This window comes from Bradysia coprophila, unplaced genomic scaffold, assembly GCF_014529535.1.
Source record: "Bradysia coprophila strain Holo2 unplaced genomic scaffold, BU_Bcop_v1 contig_583, whole genome shotgun sequence".
Taxonomy (NCBI): Eukaryota; Metazoa; Arthropoda; class Insecta; order Diptera; family Sciaridae; genus Bradysia; species Bradysia coprophila.
In genome coordinates this window covers 1240103-1267862 of record NW_023503823.1, presented here as the reverse complement: position 1 = coordinate 1267862, position 27760 = coordinate 1240103, and the positions used below count along the sequence as shown (strand labels likewise).

General features: G+C 35.2%; 1 protein-coding gene across 1 annotated transcript in view; it reads right to left on the bottom strand.

Moving 5' to 3' along the window:
• Positions 1–5718: 5718 nt before the first annotated feature.
• The window catches only part of LOC119083309 (frizzled), a 56551-nt gene continuing 34509 nt past the window's right edge, over positions 5719–27760 (bottom strand). The window contains exon 6 of the mRNA XM_037192995.1: positions 5719–6605. Coding sequence (XP_037048890.1) covers positions 6076–6605 — 530 coding nt within the window. The 3' untranslated portion in view covers positions 5719–6075. The remainder of the gene's footprint in view (positions 6606–27760) is intronic.

Genomic DNA, 27760 nt, shown 5'->3' with positions numbered 1-27760 from the left:
AACAAATTTGATATTTTGTGACTTTCTGGTGTGGTCTTACAGATAAAAATGCAACGTCTAGCTTAATAGTATCATTAATTCAGTGCAAACGTGCATCACAGCATTTATACCATAATGTGCATGAAATGGAAACAAAAAATGAGTCACTTGCAACAGGGTTTATTACTTCGTTAGTATGAAGCAAAAACTTGCCAGATGAAGCTAATCTGAAGCAATTTAAACTTTCGCTCTCTGCAACACATGAATAAATGTTTAAACTTTCAGTCACAAAATCACGTTCAACGTTCCCAGCTAATTTCAATTTTGTGACTTTCTTTGTTTTTGTTTTCATTTTAGCTTTCGAACTATTTTAACAATCAAATGAAACGTGCACTTGCAATTCTTAGTAAATTTCCACGAGATCTTTTGCAGTACAAATTCTCGAATTCTTTTTCTTCTTTTACTTCTTTTAATATATAATTGAGAAGCTAAACCAGACCATATGAACAGCTACTAAGCTTTTCAATAAAATTCATTTTCTTTGCCAATACAATGAGACGACGATCTTACACAAAAGATTATTCAGCACAGTTGGAAATCATTTTGTTAAGATTATATCATATCTCACAAAAAATAACAGAAATTGTTATTTCAACACGAATAAGAGACGGTGTAAGTCAGACGACATAATAAAAATGAAAATGAAAACCGACTTTCTGCGGGGAAGTTTCATTGTTGTTAAAAGTGAAATCGTCAACTAAATTACATTAATGCCTGGCAATAATGTCAGCACAAGTAAATGACAGTCAAAATGTGAAATAATTTGAAATTTAACAACGAATATTTCTACATCTACAATTGGCCCTCGGTATAATACAAAATAAAAACCGGAACCGACACTAAAACAGCTCGAAAATATCATAAAGATTAATGTGGTATAAAAAGCTCGTTTATTTTTTTGGACGTTACGCAGTAATAAGAACATGGAAGAAAAATATTTCGGAGAATAGAAAAATAAAAAGGAAAAAGCTAAATATTTGCATAATGTTGAATGTCGATGGAATGGAGTGGAATTGCGTTTTTCTATCCATTCTTATTATAATAATATTCTAGCAGGGTCTATATGGCTGTGTGCCACAGTGTGTGGTGGGTGGCTATCAACTTTCTTGAGAGATGGTTTCGAGGTATATCATTATATGATACGATTAGTATAATATGACAGAGATGTTGAAGTCTGAATAAAAATAAAAGAATTTGCAATTTGCACAGAATACTAAATAAAGTGTAATTGTATACCGATTAGAGACACGGTGCCGTAAGTCGGTAGCAAGGGAGTGTAATGTAAGTAATTAATTGTAATTAAACTTGAGTGATGTCAGGTATAACGAAGATTTATTTACAAAGATAACAGAAAATTCCGAGAAATTTACTCTCTTTTTCATACGGTTCAAACGTTCAACAAGGAACATGGTTAAACATGGTTACTAACTTGAAAGCCAAGATATTTACATTATAAATGTAGGGAATGAACGCATTTATCTAAATTCGGTTTCAGAGACCACCCAATTCGCACTTAACGCTCGGTAATTCGTTCAGTCTTTCAGTAAAGAAGCACAGAGGTTTCTGTTCACATTATTACTGAAAGACTAAATGGCACATCAGAATCGATATTATGGTAGTCATTTTCTATCGTCTACTCTACTCAAACAGTAGAAATGTGATTCGCTATTTCACGAATAAATGTCGTAGCAATAAGCCTAGTTTCAGTATTATGGTTACTCAGCGGGACGAACCCTGTACCTTGGACTCAAATGGGCATGTTGAATGAGCTTCCCTGTAAGTATTGATCATAGCAGATAGTCGTGTTTATGACGTAATGATATGTGTTGCCGGTGTGGATTGATAAGAACTACCTTGGTAGTCCAGGTAAGATTGTTCAGTCCGCATGTCAACCCCGGAATCCTTGCTCCACCGATTGAGCTACCCGCTTTCAACAGTGTTAGTAATGTCAACAAATGAATCAATTTTTTACTCAACGGATTTTAGCCAGAGAAAATGCCAGGGTATAATGTATAATGCATGATCTATGGGATCCGGGCTAATTATTTGACTAAAATCCGTCGAGTAAAAATTTAATTATTTTTCTGTTGACATTATACCAACAGCGGGTTATTGCAACGACATCTATCGGCGAAATGGCGACGAGCTCTTCTGCTGGTAGAATAGATAGAAAATGACTGCAGTATTACCGCTCCAGATGATAATTTCAATCCTAAAATCTCGGTTTGTTCACATGTAGTCGGTGTTATTAGTAGAAATGTAATAAAATCGACTGGGTCCTCGTATATTTCGTAAACCAAATAGAATTTGTCCAACGATAAACCAAACAAAAATATTCCAGCCGTACAATGTAACAAATTTGGTAATTTTAATCAGTTTTCCTTTGGTCCCGAAAAAAAACTGTTATTTATTAGTGTGTTGGATGCTCGCAAATATTTGCTCAAATCTATATACGGTTTTCGGTTGATTACACACATACCATTCCATCAGAACGTCTATACGAACATGATGATGAATATTAATAATTTATTTGCTTAGGACAATTTTGGGCATGGACATGGACACTTTTGTTTAGATTGGGGTCCCGGTCCATTCATTTTAATGGCAAAATCATTTGACATTATGCGATGATACATTTCAGCAGGATGATTATTGCGAACGTTTTTTTGGTGTTGTTGTTGTTATTGTTGTTGTTGTGTGTGTTTCATTCAAATTTTCAGTTGGGTTGATGGACTAATTAAAACGGATATATGGGGATTTTTGTCGGTAGATAAATAAGGTTGATGATTAGAATGTGTGTCACAATGTAACACAGTGCGTAGGAATATAAATTTATCAAATTTATGAGAAGATTATGGAGTGAAAATTTTTGTTTAGGATTAGCAGCGTTTCTGGAGGTGTGTGTTTATATGCTTCGAAGATTTACCATTTTAATTGGTTCGGAACAGTGTTGATATTTAGATTTTGAATCGATATTCGACGAAAAATTTGAAGAAGATTTGAATCGACGAAATCAAAATCTCTAACTGTGTGTGTGCAGGAACAGACTCACGTAAATATTATAAAACCAGCTCGGCAAATATTTACACAAATGCAATAATAATAACAAACTAACTAACGATATGGTATCACCGAAGTAAATATTTGTCATAAATCCAAAAAAACATAAAAGTGTTTGACGAGACGCGAAACCTAACGAGTAGAAAAACCGTTTTTGTATAACACTACAACGTTAGTTTCAGTTTTATTTTTTATTTTATTTCTTTCATCATCATCATCTACATACAAATGTAAAGAAATAAAAGATTCGAAATTGCCACACAAAACTACACAGGTGTATGCTAATGGACCGAAATGTCAATACAGAAAGAATTTTAAATGTTTTGGATTTTAATGTTTTGCTGGTGGGTTGAAAGTGGTATAGTTTTAACCAAAAATTATTTCGTTTCTTTCTTCAAACATTTTTTCTTTCTCGTTATGTTTTCAAGGTATTTGTTTTGTGTTTCAAATATTTATATTACGGAGATTTTGTTTGCGGACAAATAAAAAATTGAAATTGAGAAAACTATAATTTTATGTCGAATGTTTGAGGCTTACCTCACGTAATTTTATTGATGCTTCTTTACGACAATTCCATTGTACGTCGTGTCAGTGTTATACTGGGACATGAGCCGATAAAAAGCAATGCATAATCGGGAGAGCAAATATTTTAGATCGGTAAACCTTAACCGTAACATATTGATGAGCTGATCGATGAGCCCTGCTAAGAATGCGAATAACCAAAAGAAATTCAGAGAAACAATTCAGATCTTATAATGCTATAACTTGAGTCGACCTTCATTGGTATTAGCATGATATTCGGACACGATATTGTGAATGAAATCAACCGACGAACGGAACGGACAGTGGATACGACCCAAGAAGTGAAGTGAGCCGTGTCCCTACATGAAAGATTGAATTACTTTGTGGTATTTAAGAAAACAGTATACCAGAATAGTGTGCCCTACATTGATACCATTCAAAAGAGACATACAGTGAACGACATCTCAAATGTCTCACTGTCAAATTTTTCTGAGAATTTTATTGTGTCATTGCAAATTCACAATGACATTCTCTGAAAAAAATGACAGTGAGACATTTGAGTTGTCGTTCACTGTAAATGTCAAGTAACAGGAGTTGTTTAAACGAAAATTGTTTATTAAAGACATTTAGTGTGAATTGAATGTTATCAAGAAGAACGAAAAGGGGGGGATAAGGGCATGACTTACAATCTTGCCAAAGTCCTCACGTTCAATGTTCTCATAGGAGCGTTCACAAAAGCATTATTTTGGTTCCTCAAGTCAGGTAAAACTTCTGCCAACTTCAGGACCGGCCTGGACTTATGGTAAAATCGAGCGAGGGCGGCTTAATTTTTGATTTATTTCTTGGTTTTATTGTCTTCTTAACAAAGCCGACAAAGACGCCCTGTATGTCGCGGAGTTGACTCCCGTGTCAGATATAGTTCATTGAGGTTTCCCTGATCGTAAATGATTAGTATCTGCTGTTAGTTAACGCTAGTCAATAGTCAGTTCTATCGACTATAGTAGGTCTCTAAGAAAAACCACGATTCTGAACACAGTTGTAATAAGTCAGAATCGTGATTCTAAAATATCAACTACTAGCGACACCTATGTTGTAAAACCTATCTAAAATATGGGTATGCACAACAGGTCCATTGGCATGCTTGGAAAGCATCAGTTTTCCTGCCCATCTTATTCTATCCTATATTGTTCTATACTCTTGTCTTTCCGCTACCTATGCGCCTTTTGGTAGCCATTCCGACCCTGGCAAAATTAGATAACCACATGGAAATATAAGACGTCACAACCACAAATTTACCTATTTTTACAGACAGCCACATTTATATGAAGCAATAGATTGTTATATAGACATAAGAATTCGGCATTGCGGTTAATACAGGCAAAGAGTTTTGTCTGGAAACTTTTGGACAAACATCAAAATGAAACTTCTGCCTACACAAACGAGACCAAATGTAAAACAATTGAATTTTCGCGATAGTCCCTGGTTACATTTTCGATGTATAAGCTAAGGCTCGAAAGGTATATCGACCAGACAATATAATTTGTTATAAAATTGAATTGTAGAATTTTCGTAGCCGTTGGATGGAATAGACCTACCAAAAATTTCACCTCTGTTTCGTATTGCAATAGATAACGTGGAAACATCACAAATATTTGATCCTAATTCCTCACAAACTGAAAACTTTTTTGTTTTATTTGAAAACTTATTTTTGTTAGCAAGCTTCATGCAATATATTCCGAGTATTTTGTCTCACTGTGTTCCATCCTCCACATTCCTTCCATGTAAGTTGGTAAGCTTTACGGATTTAAACATGTTCGTAATCGCATGTTAAGAAATTTATGTTTCAGGGCGGGAAATGTGTTTGCAATTCCCTATCTCTTCGCCCATTGTAGCACTTCAAGTGGAAACCAAATTTATCCACACCCACCGTCATTTCAAACGGAAAACATCACAAAGTCACTTTAAATGTCACCATAGATAATTTGGAAAGATTCTTATGCCACACAGATCACATCCCACACATCAAGAACGGTTCTTTATTACAATGTCTGCACATAACAGTTTGTCACAAGTAACTTTCAGCGTTTTTGGTTTTCTTGTGCATGCTTACATACCCTATATACAGGCAGGCAGTATAGTCACACATCGTTCCTATTATTAAGCGCGCTTTTCATTTTCGTATAATACATCGCTCTCCTTTAAAGCTTACACAATAAACTACTGCAAATTGTCAACATTGTTCTACATGAATTTTCATTATTGTTTTTTTTAGTTAGTTAGTTAGTTGGCACAGCAATCTCCAACCTCTGCACAAGCACACACATTTGTCTTCATCGCCATCGGTTTCTTACGTAAAAAATACACTCTCAGCAAATCACACTTTTACATCTCACACACACAGTCGTTTTTGGTTTAATCTCATTTAATAGTTTGCTCTGAGGCGGTGGCGTTCTGCTAAACATACGCCTGTCCTCTCGTCCGGCTGCTGGTGCCCTGCAGTCGTTCGATGAACATTCGCCAGCTGACAACAGTCTTGCCGGAATACAGCCAAACGCTCGACGTCACACCCACCAGCATTGAACACACATATTTGAACATAAATATTTGGAAAATTGGTCTCGATTCGGTTGCATTTGGTTTGATATTCGGGCATGGAATCGAGAAAATTTTGCACATATCACGATTCCACTGAATCATCCAATCGTCAAAATTGTAATATTCATAGTAGAGACAGCCGAGGAATCCGAGAGCGGGCAGGATGAATAAACCGCTGAAAAAGCCAATTCGTAGCATTAATCGTTCCAATTTGTCCGTTCGTTTGCCATCGATTTTCATGACGGTTCGAATTCGGAATAGTGATATGAATCCGGCTAACAGAAACAGTGCTCCGATTGATAGATAGATGCACAACGGTATGAGAAGAAAAACAGCCAACGAATGAGTGTCCAGATGGCCGACAAAGCAGACGCCGGATAGTACGTCACCTGAAACGGAAAATATCAAATGAATATAAATGTGATTGATGGAAAGTTGATGAAAAGAATTTTCTGTTCACTCTCAAAGGAATGAATGGCGCAATTTTGTGCTAAAGGTAATGCTTTAATGAATGTGAAAAATATTTCCCTTTGCTGCCAACGAGAAAGAGAGAGTTCAATCGAAATTCAGTGAGTCAATATTTTCACATTACAAAATACAAAACAAACATCATCAATATGCTATTACGCTTGAAAAGTCAACAAAGCGAAAAATTCATAACTTTTTTTGTCAAGTGGAGAGGAAAGGAAACTTCATCTTAGCTGAAACAACCCATTCAAGTCAAAAGAGTATTCAGTATTCATGTTGAAACATCCGCTTTGGCATTTGAAATGATGCTCCCCATCATAGGTAATATTATCCCCCGTTGACATGAATATGAATGTTCAAATTAAAATTTATTGATTTTCTGATGCATTATCTTCACTGCTTGCTCTTTGTTTTATTTATTCTGTTCATACTTTCGTCGTATTTGTTCCTTTTGTTTTCGTCTTTGGTGCACGGTTGCAAATCATTAATTAATCATTTCACGCAGCCATACACCTACCAACTTTGTCAACATTTGCAAATGCTAAATAAGTAATTTCTGCGTACTCCAGTGAAGTGGATAACACATCATCCAATTATATGGAGAAGCGAAACAGAACGACAGTGTATGGTTGGGTTGAGACTATCAAGCTGTACGTTACTTAGGCAACAGGAGAAATTTTAATTATGTAAACGTACAACGAAATGCAGATACAATCGGGATACATTGATACAATTGTTGCCATAACCAGTATTAGAGTGCGAGAAGCAGGAATCGCCCGCAAAGCATCTGGCTTTTTGGGACGGTAAAAATGTCAAAAGTCAATTCTATTGTCGTGCGCTGGAAAATGCATTCACCGTGTAAACAAAAACCATTTTTTTTTACATTTTCTGGCCGAAAGACAACAAAGAATCGTACTATCTCACGTGTTGAGGCGTGTGAGATATTTCCTTGCCTTCGGCTCGAAATACAACCTTCCCACACGCCTCAACAAAAAATGTCCCAGCGGGACATTGATGTACTATTACAGCTGCTACGAGCTATGTAATTGTATTACTCGATCGTCTGTTAGGTAGCCAGTCCGGCCCTGGCAAGATACGAAATGGTACAGTGGGCAAATTTCACTGGAATGCAGAATTTGATTTGCTCGTTTAGAGACCTCACTTACAGTATTTTAAGGCCACAGCAGTCTAGTGCAGTATAGACCACCGGCTTAACGTGACTTTCGAACCACGCCTCGAAGAATGCAAATACTCTATGAGGAAAGTTGTGTGCTTAATTGATATCTCGCCTGAAAGTTGGCTAGACACATGCACACAAATTAATCTTATTTGGGTTACGTCTTACGAGTCTTTCAGTGTCTACATAGTTGCAGCCACCTAATACTCTCTTAACCTAATTGGAGTTGTTTATATCAATCATGTATTTGTCGGTTTGCTGACTTCTACGGACTTCAGTACAGTACTCACCAGTAAAAGACTAGCCTTTGCAAATTTTTCACTTCAGTGAAATTTACAAGCTGAGTTCACCAAATGAGTGCAGTAGAACTTAAATACTACAAGAACAGCAGAAAAAATCCATTTAATCAATGCTTACAGTCACAGCCTAAACAAATCGGTTGTCGTTCGTAAATGCCCTAGCATAAGCCTTCTCAACATCATGTTCTTCAAAAGAATCTGTGATGTTCAAAGCATTACAAAACCAAATAGAACGCATTGTAAACGACTTATATGCCGAAAACAACGACAAAAATTCGCTCAGCTTTGAGTACTACTATCTTATTGCAAAACGCAGAGGTTACTGAAGAGATTGTTTTTGCATCTCATGAGCGCAATAATAAATCTTTTCTACTTTTTTGTCAGTAATTTATAATTTAAGTCAATTTTTGAATACTTTGGGATCATAGAGGTTAACAACTTACCTAGTAAGCCGTGAAGATCGGACGTTACTGGAAAATTTGCTCAGAAAATAAAAATTGTATTTTTCTTATTTTCATTAATTTTTATTACTGAAACTATGAAAAATGGGCAATTCAGAGAGCAGAGAATGCATATGCAAGAATTCCAGCCCATCAGATCGGTGGATTATTTGCGATCGTTGCTTGCATTGGTTTCACCCGAATTGCGCTTCACTGACTGATGAACAATTTGAGAATATAATGAGGAAAAACAAGCATTGGGTGTGTACTACATGCAATAGTCAGGAAATAGAACAAGCAAAATCATTGTTATTGCAAACAAGTTCGTTATCATGTGATGAATGTGGTTTCAAAGCCAAAAACGCCAACGGATTGAAGATTCATATGCGACGTCATAAAAAACCTAAAAATGATCAAGGAAGTTTGACTGAGTCGCTCATTAATGATGTTATCAATGTTGCGGTAACAAATGACATTGAAAATGAGTCTAATTTTGAATTTTCTGTAGAGTCAGATGGTAATACACAATCAGTAAAAGATAACGAGAGCGATACGGTACCTTGCATGTTATGCAAAGACAATAAAATGTACAAACGAAAAGGAGGTTTAAAGATCCATTGTGTCCGAAAGCACAAAAGTGAAGATTATAGCATCATGTTCGAGAAAACTGAGAGTGGTAAAGCTTTCGATATTAAATCTTTGTCAGATAAAATCAGTTATTACAAACGAAACATAAGAATATTAAAGAGAATCCCAAAAGGCGCACGAATGACTGCGGCTTACGAGTTGACAAGGATAATCGAGAATACAGTTCGGCTAAATGATTCGTCATCGTGGGAAGATTTATTACTTTTTCTTTTTAAAGCTTTCCAAGTACCAGAAAATAATAAGAAGAATTTAACGAAACTTGTAAAAAATAACATAAATAGAGAGACATTAGACCCATCGTTCAGGAAATTTTCAAATAATCAAGATTTGCTGTCAAATAGAGTCGAATCTAAAATATCAGACGGGGATATTCGTGGAGCTGTGAAATTGCTATCATCTTCTAATGAATTAGCTAAGGATAATGAAGAGACGTACAAACGCCTCCTGACTAAACATCCATTACCAAGCAGAAATATCGATATACCACCGGTCGATGATGATTTGGAATATGTTGTTGTCGAGGAGAGGCAAGTTTATTCAGCGATATTCAGTTTTCCTAATGGATCCGCTTCTGGTATCGATGGTCTATCGCCACAACATCTAAAAGACATGATTTGTAAATCGAATGGAGAAGCGAGTGTGAAACTCATATCAGCGATAACAAAGCTATCAAATTTGATGCTCTCAGGTGATGTTAATAAGGACGTATTATCGATTGTTTACGGAGCAAATCTGTGCGCATTGACAAAAGATGATGGCGGAGTAAGGCCCATTGCTGTTGGCTGTACATTTCGACGTTTGACTTCAAAAATGGCTTGTAGATCTGAATTTGGTAATGTATCACCAATTTTATTCCCGAAACAAGTAGGTGTCGCAATAAAAGGTGGTGTAGAATCAGCTGTCCATGCAGTAAGGTCATTCATGTTTCAAAATCGAGGCAAGAACAAAATCATGGTGAAGGTTGATCTGAGCAATGCTTTCAATGCGATAGAACGAGATGATCTTTTAAAGGCAATTTTGAAATCGACACCAAGATTATATCGTTTCTTTCATCAGTGTTACGCCGCCCCAACAACGTTGTTTTTTGGTGATTATAGAATCTCATCCGAAGTCGGTGTCCAACAAGGTGATCCGTCCGGTCCATTGATCTTTAGCTTAGCAATTCAACCAATATTAGAAGAAATCAAATCAGAATTGAACATCTGGTTCTTAGATGATGGAACTTTGATTGGTGAGGCAGAAACAGTTAAGAGCGATTTAATTATGATTCAACAAAAGTTCAAAACAATGGGCTTAAACATTAATTTCGATAAGTGTGAGTTATTCCAATTAAGTGATGAGGCAACAGTTGGAATGACAACGATCAATGAGCTTTTTCCTGGTATGAAAGTTGTTGGAGAGAAAGATCTTACATTACTTGGTGCACCATTGACCATGGCAGCCGTGGAGCCAGTGTTCGATAAGAAAATAGCAGAGATGGAATTGCTTTTCAGTCGCCTGAAAATTCTAAAATCTCATATGGCTTATTTCATTTTGAAACACTGTTTCGGAATCCCAAAACTTATTTATTTTCTTCGTACAACACCATTATGGAAATTTCCACACATCATCAACAAGATTGACTTATCTTTGAAGAAAGCAATTGAGACCATTTGTAATATTAAACTAAACGATTATCAACTTTCAGTTTACTCACTGCCGTGTCATATGGGCGGTATCGGTATACGCAAAATAGCTGACATTGTGCTTCCAGCATTCCTTTCATCTGTGACATCAACTTCTTCTTTGGTCAACTCGATACTAAGTGTTACAACTTCTGACCTTGTGGAAGATGCTTTCTATGAGGAAGGAATCGCTATTTGGAATTCAATGAAAAATATCGTACCTATAAATGCAATGGCCACACAAAATCAGTGGGACAAAATTAACACTAAAAGAATAATATCGTCATTACAGTTCAAAACAGATAAACAGAATGCATTATTCAAAGCTAGCAGCGAATATGAATCAAGTTTATGGTTATCTGTTCTCCCATCAAAGAATATCGGAACATTGCTAGATGATAATACGTTCAGAATTTCAATGGCCTTACGATTGGGAGCTGATATGTGCAATGAACATACTTGTGCCAGATGTGGAAAGTTAGTTGAGAAATCCGGAATTCATGGCCTTAGCTGTTTGAAAAACATTGGAAAATATGCAAAACACAGGGAGTTAAATAATATAATTCATAGAACACTTCATTCAGCGAATGTCCCTGCAAAACTAGAGCCTGACGGGTTGTTCAGAGATGACGGAAAACGTTTAGACGGATTAACATTAATACCATGGAAACGAGGTTCCTGTCTGGCATGGGACGCAACATGCGTGGACACTTTAGCGGCATCCTATATCAACATATCAAAGGTCAAAGCTGGTAGAGCAGCGGAAAAAGCAGCGTTGAGAAAGCAGAATCTTTACAAAGCTATCAAGGAAAAGAATATCATTTTATTGCCTTTCGCTGTGGAAACATTGGGGCCATGGTGTGAGGAAGCGAAATCGTTCACCGATGAGCTCGGTCGCCTGCTCGTTGCTGCAACTGGTGAAAAACGTGCCACGAAGTTTTTTAAACAAAATATTAGCATTGCTATTCAGAGGGGGAATGCGGCTAGTATCATGGGTACTTTCGAGTCAGGTCGCAACTTGGAGGAGATTTATTTTATTTTATAATTTATAATTGTATATTATATATTTATTTGCTATTGAAAATATAAAACTATAAAAATACAAAGAGATAATTTGTCCATAAAACTGTACAATCACAAAAACTGATATTTCATCGACTTGAGTCAAGCGAACCGTACCCACTTTGATGTGTTTTGAGTGTTAACTTATATGCGCAATTTTTTATTATTATTTTTTTTGTGTATTCGATCTGTAGCACATACATAAAACTGGGTGTGCTTCAAATCCATTTATTATATTTAAATAAATTTACAAGTTGACACGTAGAGGTGTGAGGTGAATGAACATCTAATTTAAGATGTGGATTTTTATTATCTGCAATATATTACACACATTAAGATTTTCCATCGTCGTCTTCGTCTTCTTTTCTTTCGTGTGAATTCTTGAAACAAATTTTAAGTGAAATTTAAGAGCAGAGTCAAATGTATCATATTCGGTCAGTTCTGGACCACCGTGAAACATTCAAGTTTATAGGATAGCATCAGCAGTAAAAAAGCAAACGAAATTATTCGACCATAAGTGACTCAGCTGACCATGATTGAGAAAGGTTAGCCTACCGTAAATGTATAATGTAAGTTGACAGGTTGATTGAACAGAATTTGATCTAATAACACAGAGTTAAGACGAGATGTCATTCCAACTCGGTTTATTGAAAGCGTCCAACATTATCTATTCATTGGATTGTATTCAATCTAATTGTTTCAATTGAAATTTGCCAATCAAGCGACAGAAGGCAGGAGATTGGTTTAATTGAACACAGACAAAGATCAATAGTGAGTTGACCAGATTATTATAAAAAGAAAGAAAAAGAAACGGAATGATTCTATGTTCTTAAATTCGATGAGAGATAAAAGCATGAAGACATCTCAGTTATAATCTACCATTAAATGCTGTTGTTGTGTAATTTCATTATGAGAATTATTCAGCATATTCAGCATACAAACATAGCCATGAACATGATCACGAGTTCCATCGTTCTATCATAATTTAATATTCAAACCATTAACACGTCTTCGAAAGAGCATTGACCTCAACTCCATGTTGTATGAATATATCGAATAATTTACCTATTGTTAGCAACATTGTTTTATTGAAATATTTAACATATTCTTTACACAATTGAGCCATACGCCGGGCAATATGTAAAATTATTTGTGTAGATTTGATTAAAAATACAAATTTTGTTTCACGTAAAAAAATATCGAGAACATTTGTTACTTGTTGCTGTGTAGCAAAAATTTCAGTAAATATTTTGCACGTTCGAAGCACAAACTTTTCCCTTTGTTATCCTTTTTATGTTTTTTTGTTTATTGTGCGTGATTAAAAAAAGTGTTCGCAGTGAATACTCGTTGGCTGTGATAAATTATGGATGAAAATACGAACTGCGTTGTTCGAGGGGGAAACTGCTCCGAAAAGTCGTGTTACAGAGCCCACAAAAGTCACAATATATCCGAAAAGTCACAAAACTCAACGAAAAGTCAAAAACACACAATAATTTCTTATTACGTAGAAAAAGTGACCGAACAGTCGTGAACTGTAACAATAAAATATTTCAAAATCCACCTCGAACGAGCAGCCTATTGGAGAAGTGAAATCCGACATATTTTCTGATTTGAGATTTGTTGTAGTTCGGAATTGTTCCTACAGTCAGAGGCAGTAAGATTTCAGCATGAATTTGCTTCAGCTGTTTTTCAGCTGATCCACACATCCAATCAAAACTGTTAATACTTGTTTATACGGATAAAGCTGCTGCACCCACGACACGCGCGTAAAACCTTAGAAAGGCGTATAAACAGTTGATTGTTTGTGTGGATCAGCTGAAAAACAGCTGTTGCAAATTAATGCTGAAATTTACTGCCTCTAACTGTACAGACTACATAAATTTCGTCTAACAATTGAAAATCTAGATTTTATACTTTAGTTTCGACTCTTTAAATCAATACCACGTTCAAAAATTTTTTGTAAGGAATTTCAAAGTGGTTTTGGTTTCTAGGTTTGATTAGAATACCTTTCTAGGCACATAGGTCCACTACTAGAAAATGCGTCCGATTTCGGTTGGCTGTTTTTCAAAAGAATCCCTCTATGTGTAAAAAGTCAGAAAATACAAAATCTAAATTTTAATTTTTTTTTTGCCGAAAGTCACGGAACGTCAAAGTCGTGGTACAGCGCTTTTTAAAGTAGTTTCCCTTCGGCGTTGTTTGTATTTTCCATGCAGATTGGAAACGAAAGTTTATTCCTTGTAACCGCTTGGCGGGATACATTTTCATCAGAAGGGATTGTTAAAATTCAACCTGAAACCTTGAACTTCACGAAATTTTTTTCTTCAATATGAATCGAATGAATTCGTAATAGAAATCTATCGTTTTCTTGATTTATTATGGCTATGCTATGAAAGAAACATTGTCGGTTTCCACATCGTTTGCATTCAAATTTCTTTGTGCTGAAAATGTTTTTTTAACATGAAAATATTGCGTAGGAAATTGCCTTAACAAATGACGATTTCCTCACTCCACCATTTCTTTCCCAAAATTCTCCCATCTTAATGAAGACTTTTCAAACTCGTTTCAATTAATTGAATTATCAAACCGGCGTTACGAAAGTCAGGTCAGGCCATAATCTGATACAAATCAACCAGACAATTTACATTTGAAGTGAAGAAGAAAAAAAAGTGTTCAAAATCGAAATCGCTTTTAAATTATTGTTATCCAATTAACATTCAATTAGCTGGATGGTATACACATAAACAAACATTTTAATTAGCCGAAACCGTGTTCAATGCCCGGAGTATTATAAATTCTACGCATAATTTATTTCCCAAGCTTTTCGTTCCATTTGACCATTTACTCGGAATTTTATTGCCGCAATTATATCGTAACATTTTCGGCAATTTTCAGAGATCGTTTTCTGTAAGACTGACAGAAAAAAGAAGAAGTTTTATCTTAAGGAACTTTGAAAACATTCCATCTGCGTAAATATAAGAACGGCAGAGACCATAATGCACCATGGTACATATAAAGTCAAAACAAAAACCCATTCAGCAATCATAATTCACATTTAATTTTATAGTTTTATTTAATTGCATCATAAATTTCCAGAGCTAAACCACCATTCTTGGTTACCACTTTATTTGACAGAAACTATTTAATCAAACTAATGGCACCCCGACACTTTTGTTTTATTTCGCTTCGGATAGCGTTGACATCGGTTTATAAAACATCCATTAAGAGATAATCCATGGCGAATGGCATAAAAATATACTTTGTGAAGTTGTATGTGAATAAAGTTATACACCGTCGTCGAGTGAGACTAAAAATATAATCGAATCGAGGAAGAAGAAAAAAAACCATTTTAATGAAGCGCTGCCGTGTATTTTATTCAACTCGATTTACGATAATTGAGCAATTAAAACGATAGGAGTTTTTTTTATAATTCGTGTTGGCTGGTTGGATTTAGTTATTTCGCTTTGATGGATAAAAATAGTGTAAAAGAAAATGTTCGTTTCTATCACAAGTTTTACATGTCAAGTGAGTTTCAAAATTCCACATCTTTGAAGTGATTAATTTGCTCCCATTTATTATGAAATGGAATCATTTGTGTGGAAGCTACAATCAATTATGGGTGAGTAATAAAATGAGAAAATTGTTTGTAAAGTGTTCTTATATTCTTGTATGTTGATCTGAGTGTAGATCAATATTAAAAAAGAGTTTATGTGAAGTAATGGGCTGTGGGTATGTGTGTCTAGTGTATTCGCTTCACACACCTAAAATAATTCCTTTTAAGCCCAAGAATCATAATTCGACAATTTGTATCACTGTAAAATCAATTCATTCAATTTTACATGCCAGCGCGCAATAAAGTGCACTTTCTATCACTGTTTGTGACTGTGAAAAAGTGCTTACCATGTGATAGAACATTATGGTCTGCTGCTGGGACCTTTTTTGTTGAGGGGTGGAAGGAGGTTGTATTTCGTGCCAAAAGCGAGGAATGCATCACACACGCATCAACAAAAAAAATTTGCAGCAAGACAGTGTACTTTGTTGTCTTGCGGCCAGAAAATGCGTCATTATTATCCTGCTCAAAACCGAGTTTTCGCATTTTCTGGTCACAAGAGAACAAAGTACCATACTGTCGTGCTGGAAAAATTTTTGTTGAGACGTGTGGGGTGCGATGCATTTAACAAAATATAATATCGCCTTCAGCTCTGTGTACAAACTTGCGGACGAAAGTATTACATTACCGTCTAGCAGTGACATTTTTTGTTGACACATGTGGGAAGGTTGTATTTCGAGCCGAAAGCGAGGAATGCATTCCACACTTCGAAACTGAACATTTATCAGCAAGACAGTATACGGTACTTTGTTGCCTTAGGGCCAGAAAATGTGGCCTCGTGTCATAATTACACATCTAGACCCTAATAAAGTACTTTGCGACCGATGTCAGAAATAACTATTTCGACCTCAATCGAATAGTTGTTGAAATGGTTGTAGAGTGGTTTCTTAGTTGTGGTTTCGTCTTATTATGATCCTAACGGCACAAAAAACGCCGTTCGTAACTCGTGATGAAAGTGGAATTTTCAGGACACGTCGTAATCCCATTTTTCATCACTTGCAACGAAAAATACTATTATTTCATAAACGATTTTCTACTATCGACGTCTCTGGAATTCATTTTCATCGGAGCTTTAATTACACAGCATTTCATTGTGTTAGGTAGAGAGAATACATGAAGTTCGAAACAAACTTGTAGACTACAATTATCCCGTCGAAAGGCGTTCATTAACAAGATTTCCCCAATTAAACTGTTAATTGAGTTGTACATAAGGAATTATGATTTTAATACATTATCCAAGAGGGTAATTGCTACATTCGCTCAAATGCAGTAACTGTGTAAAAACAGGAATAATGACAACAACAACAACAACATCATTTTATTGAACAAGCGATTAAAATTTGTTTGGTCTTTAACGAATTCTTCTTCGTCGTTTTTTTTTCTACTCACAATAACGCAAGATTAAATTCAGTTACGTTGTTTCATTGGTATAATGGACAAGCTTTAAATGGTCGTTGACTTCACCATACTTATGAATACAAACACATTACTGTAGTTTTGCATATCATAATACTATACAGGGAGATTACATAAACATTCTTATTTTGTATTTCATTGAATCGTGTTTCTTCTTTCAATTCCAGCAAATTATTTTACAATTCTCAGCGGATTAAAATTTAATTCCGATTGCTCGTGTTACATTGATTTGTATAATAAAACGATAAAATGTAGTGATTTGTATCTGTAACAAGACGCCTCACATTTTGTGCGAATCGGGAGGCGTCCGACTTGAGCAAATGTAAATGTGCTGACCGGGCCAAGAAAATTACAAGTAATGGGGGAAATGTACCGAAATGTGTAGTCCAAAAATATCTATCCAAGTGCCTGGAGAGGGATTGCCGCGTCAGTTCTCTTTTGTCAATTCTATGTGAACACTATACAGAACGATTCACTGTTTCACTGAAAGATACTGCAACAAAACCAATGTCAACAGAAAAATTATTAATTTTTTACTCGATGGATTTAGTCAAATAAAATGGCATCGTATAATGGCAGGACCTATATTATCTTGGAGATGAGGGTTTGAAAAAAAACGTGTGCTATCGTTTCATCACATCCTCTTTAAAGACTAAATCCGTCGAGTAAAAAATTAATTATTTTTCTGTTGACACTGGTTTTGTTGCAACGACATCTTTCAGTGCATCGTTTCTATCGGTAGAGTTGAAATAGAGTAGAGGAAAGAGAATTGATGTCGCAATCCCTCTCCTGCACCTACACGAATTAAATCAACTGACATTTTAATTAGCACCTTCGTTATGCATGGGGATTATATTTGACAAGGAAAAAGCTTTTCTGTTCTAAATTGTTACATTACTTAGGGCACTGGGGTATATTTTTCCCTACAATTTTTCTTTTGCTTTCTTTTCTGAAAAATACCTGTACCCGTAACCTGTAAACAATTTCTTCTCGTTCATTTTTCGGACAGCGAGGATGAGGAAAAGGTTAACCCTTATTTTAAAGAATGAAAACATCGACCGGCACACACAACTTTCTATATTCTCAACAGGAATTTCTCTATAACACAAATCCTAAGCCGAATAAACTCTATAAGAATCACGTGTTATGTCTTATCACAACTGAAAGGATTCGTAATAGATTGAGATATCCCATTTTTCGAGAAAAAAATGCTACGAAATCCTTGAGCTTAGTATTTTGAACAGCCATTTTTCTATCTTTATTTATATTCCCTCTACAATTTAGTACTACAAGCTCCACAAATGTACAGAGAAATAAAACAAAATACAGCACATGATAATAGGCGAAAAAACCGTCTTAGAGATGGATTGATCTTCGAGTTTACAACAATTTGTAAAGTTCATCAATCATTATTTGTGACTTATTCACGTATGTAAAACAGATTCCCAATGAATATCAATGTGACTGCAACTTCAGGCATGTCATACACACATTACTAACGCTGTTTGCTTACTAGTTTACTCGGAGATGCGGCTAAAATGCAAACAATAAGACTTATACTTTCACGGATGACTTCATATACGCAATGTAAACTGAACCGATTGTTCTCTTCCTGGAGTGCTGGAGGTACACTTGAATGAATTTGACATAACCATCGATTGTTGCTTATGGCAGATAATAGTCGTAGCATCGAACAGTTTACTGAGCCATCGACAGTTTATATTCTCAGATTATTTCGTGGAATCCAATTGGATACTTTTTTAATAAGGACGCCCTCAACCTCTTCCTCTAATACCATCAAAAGCGACACCTTAATCTTTCTTATAATAACATTGAGTGTTTAACATCAACGAACCCCTTACTGTGTTTATAAATAACTTGGTCTTGCTATGATACCATTGATACCATGACGATAAATACAGCGCTTCGTTAATTGTATTCACTGCATCAATTTCACAACAACAAACTGGAGTCAGTCAATTATTATTGTTTCCACCCAATAACCACCTCTTCGCCTGAATAGCAGCAACGTTATTTTAATAACAACATTCACAACCGATGTCGTTCGCCATCAATCATTTTATTATCTAAATAATTAGAAAATCTCTCAAAGATTCACAAAACGCCAACGAACATTGAACCAGTTAAAGTCGATAAATTTTTGGGTAAGAACCGTTTAAACGTACAGACTTCTGAACCGTTAAATATACCCGCACTTGCATGGTTAACGAGTACGAAACCAATTAATTTTCACAGACCGAAAATTTTCCATCTTCTCCGCACAGAAAATATTTTTATTTAAAACTGAAAATTTACGAATACCATGCACACACAATACACACTTTAATCCTCAAACATGAAAAGGGATGATCAAACAACGTCTCATTTACATTTCCGTCCTTTACTCTTAACATCTGTTATTTATTGTGATAATTTATAACTTTTCGAGTTCTGGGATAAATGTCTGTACGTTTTTAGTTCTTATCTTCGTTTTTTCTTCTCTTCGTCAGTGATGTATGCATGAGATTTGTGATTTGAACTACCGAACGATTTATATAAATCTCAAGTTTTTAAGTTTATCGTACGCAGTACATTTAGTAAATTCTAAAAGAAAATAAACGACAGGTCGTGATACAGGGAGTGTTAGTAATATTTCTGGAGCAGAAAAATAATCCAAAGAAAAACCCATTCAAAGTATTCAGATACGGAAAGTTTCCACTACAAGTGACATAAATTAATTACAATCCGTTCCAAATTAACTCGGCATGTGGATTATTATTTACGGCACAAAGAAGTAAATTATCTTTAGAATGAAAAACGTAAACTAATTTCGTGAGCATTAAGATGAAGATTTTACCTTTAGAATACGACATTCTCATTTAAATTTATGGTTCTCTGTAGACTGTAGCATGTGCATATAACGCAGCACAGTGCAACAAGAAAATATATAATTAAGTATCAACGAGGTGAACAGACGGGTGTGTGCACAGTAGATTAATAGTAATAAAACTGTAACACCAATGTACGTATAGCACCTCGAGTAGCACAGAATTACAATTTTGTGAAACAAATATGTGCGGATTAATTATCCCTTGACTATAAAGCACTGCAGAGTAAGACCAGGCAGTAACACCTGATTTGACTAAGGACCTGATTTATTCAGCAGCCGTAAGTATCGTTTCTAATTAAAAATGTTTGCCGTAAGAGAGCAAAAACTACTGAAATGTCTGTAACGATTGATGGCACTATAACGTGACTATTTCTGGACAGAATTTCAATCGACAAAGAATTAAATTCCCGACCTAATATCGACCTAGTGAAATATTTATTCTTTTTTGCAATCTCTTTGAAATCATTGCAGCGCCATCCTCCATCCAGAGAAAATGAAAATGAAAAACAGAAACGAGTTGTCGCCGAAACTATTTTAATTTTTAATATCAGCAACGACATCTTCGATAATGGAATGCAACAGTTTCAGTACAAAGAATTTTCATTTGAAATTAAAATTGAAAAGAGGTGACGTCAAACTGAAACAATGGGATCGTTTCTGTCGACGAAAAGCTGATAAACGAAACGTTAGAATACTCCGACTTATTTAACTTACGTAATTGATGACTAATCTACCGAGACCTCTATCATTGAATTAGTCAACATACCGTTCAACTACAGCATTCAGTTATTTAAACGAACACTTATCTTGAATCGGATGAATTACCCACTTACCTGAAAATAAAAGGAAAATAATTTGTTAATCCGAGAATAACAAAAAGGATGCTCGATTGCTGTGCAATTAAAATTAATTACTTCGTCGAAGAGAAATTGAATTTTATAGGAATAAAAGTCTCATAATCCATCAAGCTATTCCACGAATTTTAATTTTAAAAAAGAAAAGCGTTCACTATTTATACATTCGTTGTTCGGGATTAGCACAATGAAGTTTTTCGTTTCGAAAGAATTGGACTGAGGAATATTTGATTCATATACTTCAAAGGCTCGGAAATATTTAGAATTTTTTTGCGGAATGCAGCAGGAGCGTTTCATTGTATTATATTACACCGAATCTAAGTAACGTTATGGACAATATGCCTTACTTACATCTGTAGTTGTACTAAGTCATTTTTCATTCACGCGTTGTGTTTCGCCTTATTTTCTCCCTTCAATGAGAAAATTGTGTTTTCTTGACGACTGGCCGAATGACATTTCTAGCACTTTCTCTCCCGTGGGGAGAAAATAGAACTTTTTTCATTCGTATGGCGAATCAACGTTCTTTCGTGGAGAAAGACGGCAAAACACAAAATGAAACAGGAAATTCCAACTCGAGCGAAATTGCAGCCCTCACTTCGCTCTCGCAAACATCGCTACCTTCGGAATTTCTTATCTTCTTTCTTCGGTAAGCAAATAACTATTGATTGCACACACTCAAACTAACATCAAATGAATGATTCAATAAATCTTTGTCAAGCCACCACTGAAACGATTACTTAACGACTATCACTTCAAAGATGCTCCAATCATCAATTTCGAAAAGTTTGACCTGTGAGCATCCTAATGTTTTTGTCTATTGGTTGGTGGAATTCACCTTAACATAAAATTAGAGTTAATCAAATTGTGTGGTAGTGGAGAATATGGGAAAAAGTTAATGATCGAGAAAAGTGTATGGAACTTTTGATGAAAATGTGAATGCCGTTAATTGCAAATTCTGAGAATATTTTCTTGTTTTCCTCAATGTTTAAATGAGATACTGTTCCACGCTGAATACTTTAGGATGTTCGGTTGATTTAGGCAACGGTAATGAACTTAATTTATTTTGTTTTTTGAACTTACAACGGCAAGTTATTGACTCAACATCAATTCGTGTTCATGGACGGAAAAGCTCTTTTGTACTTTTATTGTGGTGATGAGCACTTGTTGTAGAAAGGTTCTGAGAATTTTTATAGTACACGCGCTGGGGCCTTGTTAAATGACTAATATTTCCATGAAAAAATATTTCAATTACAAAAGAAATTCAGCAAGTTAATTCGATTCGCTACATGTTAAATCCGGAGAGAGAAATATGTCCGTCATTTCCTTATCTCCGTCATAATCTCCATGATCCCATTCCCTCTGTATGCGAAAATAAAACCAAACTTTTTTTCTGACACAAGAAAAATATTTTCCCATTTTCATATTTTCCATCAGGCATTCACCATGACTTGATAGAAACTTTGATTTCAATTTTAAAAATGTTTTTTCATGATCTTTTAATCCAATGAATAAACATCATCATTCTGTCTGACCTATTTATCTTAGTTTTTTTTTTAAATGGTAATTTTGTCTGTCACTGTGTCATTGTTCTGTTCTCTTTCGCCCGCGGAAAACATAAAAAATAACGATGGAGACGGTTGGACTTACAGTTGTCTTAATGTTCCACAAAAATTCTAATGTTTGTTGTTGTTGTTGAATTTTTAACTGTTAAATTATCCTGTTCTTTGAAATGTTCCATTTTCTTTATGTTCAAAAGCCTTAAAGCCATCCCTTTTTATCGAAAGTTGAAAACGAAGCAAGTAATTACTGAAATTTCATCAACCTTCACGACAAAGCGAAATCACAGTCTCACAAGTACCTAATGCATTTAATAAAGTTAAAAAGATTCTTTCAATAGTTACGTTTAAGTTGATGTAGTTTCCCCGTTCACCATAACATCTATTTTTGGTGCTTTGTTTAGTATAACATCAACCCTAAGCAAACCAACACACCCCAGGAAAGTGTATAGTAAAAAAAACGAGAAGTGAAACGACAATAAAAACAATAAAGTTTCTCGTTCGTCGTCGTTGTTCTTGTTGTTTCTATTTTATATTTTAAGATTTGCTCGGATACGAAATGAAAATGTTGTTGACTTTTGTGAGGAGGTGTATCTGGCTAGATAATATTTGCTTGGTAAGACAGAAAAAAAAACATTTTTTTCCATTTTCTTACAGCAATGGCTGGATAGTAACATGGTAAGATTAACATTTGATAAAGGAAACATAAGAAGAAATGGGTATGACGCTGGTATGAGCATACACATTTTCATTATGACACTTTCCTTTTATATTTTTCTCCGTAATATAAATGAAAATGCGAGCATTTCGTTTGCTTATTTCATAGCTGAGAAGATTTCCCTCTTTTCTTTTATTATTTCTGCACGACATTTATTCAAAGAATTGTTAGCCATACGCCACAGGAATAAGAAATGAAAATGTTTGAACTTCGAAAATCACTGGATAAAGTAGAAAGTATCATGATTGGGGAATAACGCTGAAGTTTATGATCGATCGACACAATTTAAATCATAAATCGGCACCAGGGCGTAGATTCTCATGCTGTTCGTAACTTGACAGTTCTTATGGGATTTTATACACTCAACTGTCAAGTTACGAACGTTATGAGTTAAGAAAATCGTCGCCCAGGGTAGCGATTCTCATGCGTTCGTACCTCCAAATATTCGAACCTTGATAGTTGAGTGTATAAGATTCCATAAGAACTGCCAAGTTACGAATTTTTAAAGTTGCGAACATATGAAAATCGAAGCCCAGAGCGCCATTTATCGTGAATTTAAGAATTCGTAACTTGACAGTTGTCACCTTAATGCTAAGACTCAAAACTCGTAATGTGTTCGTAAAGACTATCAAGTTACAAATTCTTAAATTCATGAGAATCGGAGTCCAGGGCGTAGATTCTCCTGACATTCGTAACATTAAGAGTTCGCAATTTGACAGTTCTGTGTATAAAATGTTACAAATTCTTAAAGTTACGAACGTACGAGAATTGAGGTCCAGGACCTAGGATTGTTAAATATATGAACCAAATTGACTGACATTTACCGAATTTATTTTTTGGTAAACTGTGGTGAATTTCGGTTTCCTCTGGTAAATTAGAGTAAAATCGGTGAAAATTTTTTACTAATAATAGGCTCTGCTCGGTACTCCGCACCTACGTTTTTATGATCAACAGTTTTCTTCATACACATGCTTTTGTGATATAATCCGATAGCACTGTAATGTACGGAAACTTTCCAATGGAAAGTTGAACCTTTCATTACCATTTGAACATTATCACAAGTTTGCAAAATATTTGTTCGGCTTGTTCAAGTCATTATCACTGTATCTCGTTAATAAAACATTGTGTGTGCTCTGATGACATGCTGTGAATGTTACTGTCGGATTTTGAATAGCTCTGTATTTTATGGAAAGAACAGACAGTTACAATGCATGGGCATAATCAAATATCTGTCTCTTTGCGATGACAAATTAGATAAATTCTATTTTATATCAGAAGTTCTGACGACATAAACATTTCATTTGACTTCTTATGCATGTTCAGCTAACGGTTATTAAATGAATAGTAAAATTAATCTTGGCAACATGATATTGTCTTACCGTCTATTCTAATCATACACTCCATTCAGTTCAAAACTCAAATAATGGAAATACTTTTCTCTTTAGTTTTACCACGTTATACTACAACAAGAAAAACATAACAAAATTCTGTCCCATCTCTTATTATCTTCGATTTTTCCTCATGATAAAAATCCAATCACACGACAATGTCACAGCGAATTATTTTCGGTGTATCGCACACGGAGACGAAATCAGGAAAATAAGCTTCATTGGAAATAAATTACATTATCTGTGGTTCATGTATGTAATAAAAACGAAATTGAAAGAAAAGTGGGGATAATAAGATGACGGTTGACGCTCGCATGATTTTCAAGAATTCGAGACCGTGTGTTTAGTGTTAGGTTTATTTGCGTGACGTTATTTACGTTACTGAGAAAGAATGCTGACATTTGTTTCACCCTTGATCAGGTTAGACCAATTTAAGCACAGGAATTAATAGTTATTTGCTCCACAAGCAACACCCTCGAAATGCAATTTCCAACTTTTGTCCCGAGTTAAACACAACGTTTATACAATACAAACGTTTCAAACAAAGTTTCAGTGGTGAAAATGACCATTTTCTGGCCTGCGTTGTGAAAAATTTAGTTTCACAGCGCAGGCGAGAAAATCGTCATTTTGTCACCTGCACTGAAACTTCAGGGGCCTTTGTTGTGAAAAATTATGTGTTGATTTAGGGAAGAAATGAAGGAAATTTCATTTTCTCGGGTGACTTGTGGTCCTCGCTCTGCTCTGGCTACAAACAACACACTTGAAATGAAATTTCCAACTTTTCTTCCCTTGCGTAACAAAAGACTATTTTGGCAAATTACACCAACCCGAATTCGAGTGGAGTTGGGGTTGTTTTCTTTAATTTTCTATCAATGTCTGAATCATAACATTCGCCGAGACTGCAGTCATCATCTCGCAAATATTTAAACAATTAATCATATGGTTGCTTAGAAAATCATAGACCGACCCCAACAAAAAGCATTCCCACACGCGCATCGACCCCTCAAAATAAATAAATTTAATCAAACGCAATAATCGTTGGAACAGCTTGGGACAAAAATTTATTCCGAATTCAAAATAATTGCCAATTCATCCAATACTTATACACGAATGCCAATCCATTTAATAGAAATTCGCTTTCATCATCATCGTTCATTTCGTTCAAGTGTGCACACAAAATATACGAACATTTCATATTCTTCAAATGTCTACTACAATGGCATCATGTACACAAAGATCAATAAAACAAAAATCGGGGTGGAAACGATGAATCATACACACAACAGCCCAGCATCCTATTAGGTAATACATGCATGAAGAAGAAGAAGAAGAAAAAATCTCTTCAGACACATTATTAGTGAACAGACAAATATCCAACATTTACCCATGTTCTTACTTGGTCAGAATAAATTTACTATCTTCACCCCTCCTAAATCTTATCTTCGACTGCATACATATTTGGCAAAATTAAATACGCAAGGGATGTATCTACAAAAAAAAGTAAAACCCCCCATCCCACCACACAAAGCCGTAAGCATATTCAGTCTGAATAGCCGATCGTCCATCTATTACTCATACTATCGCATTACTTCGATATATCGGCTTTTGTATATGATGTACGTTCTTGCATCACAAACAGGGGTTAATTGCATAAGGTTAAATATAGCATACAACATGAAAGACGAGCTTTTCTTCGATATTTTTGGATTAAGAATGAGTTCGTACATCGTCGAAATGAGATATTCGAGACGGATTGGCTTGAGCACATTAAAAGAAGTCTGATAAAAGGTGGATACATTTACGTTCATACGGTTGAATAAACTGTCATTCGATGGTGGTTTGTTGTTTATTGTGCGAGATATTTTATCGGCGAAAGTTCAATGAGTGTGTGGTGGTAACAAATAAGTTGGCATTAAGATAATTCAAGATTCGGGTACGATAGCACCAATTAGTTGTCTTTTTGAAATAGAGCGACACTAATGAACCATAAAGATTATCAGTACAAGCGATCGGACAATATGTGGTTGTTTTGAATGTATGAAAGGTTGCAAAATAGTAAAAAAAGAACTTTTCATGCACAACGGCCACATGACTCGCCGCATGCCCTATTTTCTTCACTCAATAGGACATGAGAAAATTGTGTTTTCCTGACCTCTGGTCGAATAACATTTCTAGTGAGAAACGTTCAGCAGTTTCTTTCCCGTGGGGAGAAAATTGGCCTTTCCTCATTCGAACTGTCACTTTGTTTATGTTTTCGAAAATAGCATGGTGGATTGATGTTTTCGTTTCGTCGAGAAAAAAAAAACGTTGTGACCCTTGTTGTGACCACCTCGGGGAAAAATAGCAAATTGCAACTTAAGAGAAATCGCGGCTCTCGCTTCGCTCTGTCCGCAACGTCGCTCTTGTTGTAATTTTCTAATTTCGCCTCTCGGTAAGCAAATAACTATTTCCTTGATTATAAATCATTTGAAAAGAGAGATAAATGCCGGCGATTCCATAATTTACGTCCTTCGTTGTTATTAAAAGTTTTACGAAAATTTGTCATTGAAGAACACCCAAACACAAAAATATTTCATTTCCATTCTGAGCGTCCGTTCGAAACGATTTGTTTTAATACAAATTGATCCAATAACAGCCTAATTTGTGCCAATAATTCAACGAAAGATAAGAGAGAGAGAGAGAAAAAAGACGACAGTGTGTGTTACACCTTTGGAGCTACTTGAATTATTTATACAGAAACTTGTATCTACCGATGATTCCGATTCTCATAAGAAAGTTTTAATGGCATCAATTCAATCAATGAAAATATTGATGCTAATGAATAGTAATTGCTACCAATTAATAACTTAAATGGTCTGTGTCTATCCATGACTAATATGACGTCAAAGGTATTCCAACGAGTCTAATTGATTCGATAAATTGGAAAAGAGCAAAACGAGAAATGGTTGACGAAGCATTAGAAGATCTACGTCTGGATTGATTTAATTAATTAAATATTCGAAAGCACACAATCTGACAGGAACCCACACCTATATCAATAACGACCGTTATCAAATCAAATATGAAATTTACATTTTGTAATAAAATATTTCTTTTCGAATTGTTTATTGAGTCCTGATTCCTGATACGACAACAACGAATGAGAAAATACAAACTCATTGATACCATCCACCCATTTCGACGCTAATTTAATTCGTTTAACATTTTTTCGGAGCTTTTCTCGCATAAAACGAATAACATTTGAAATAGGCATGAAGAGAAAACAAAAAGAAAGAAGAAAAAAATCGATCCCCGTTAAGCAAACAACATCACCACCATTATTCATCATAAATCGACCAATATCAAAAATTAAATTTT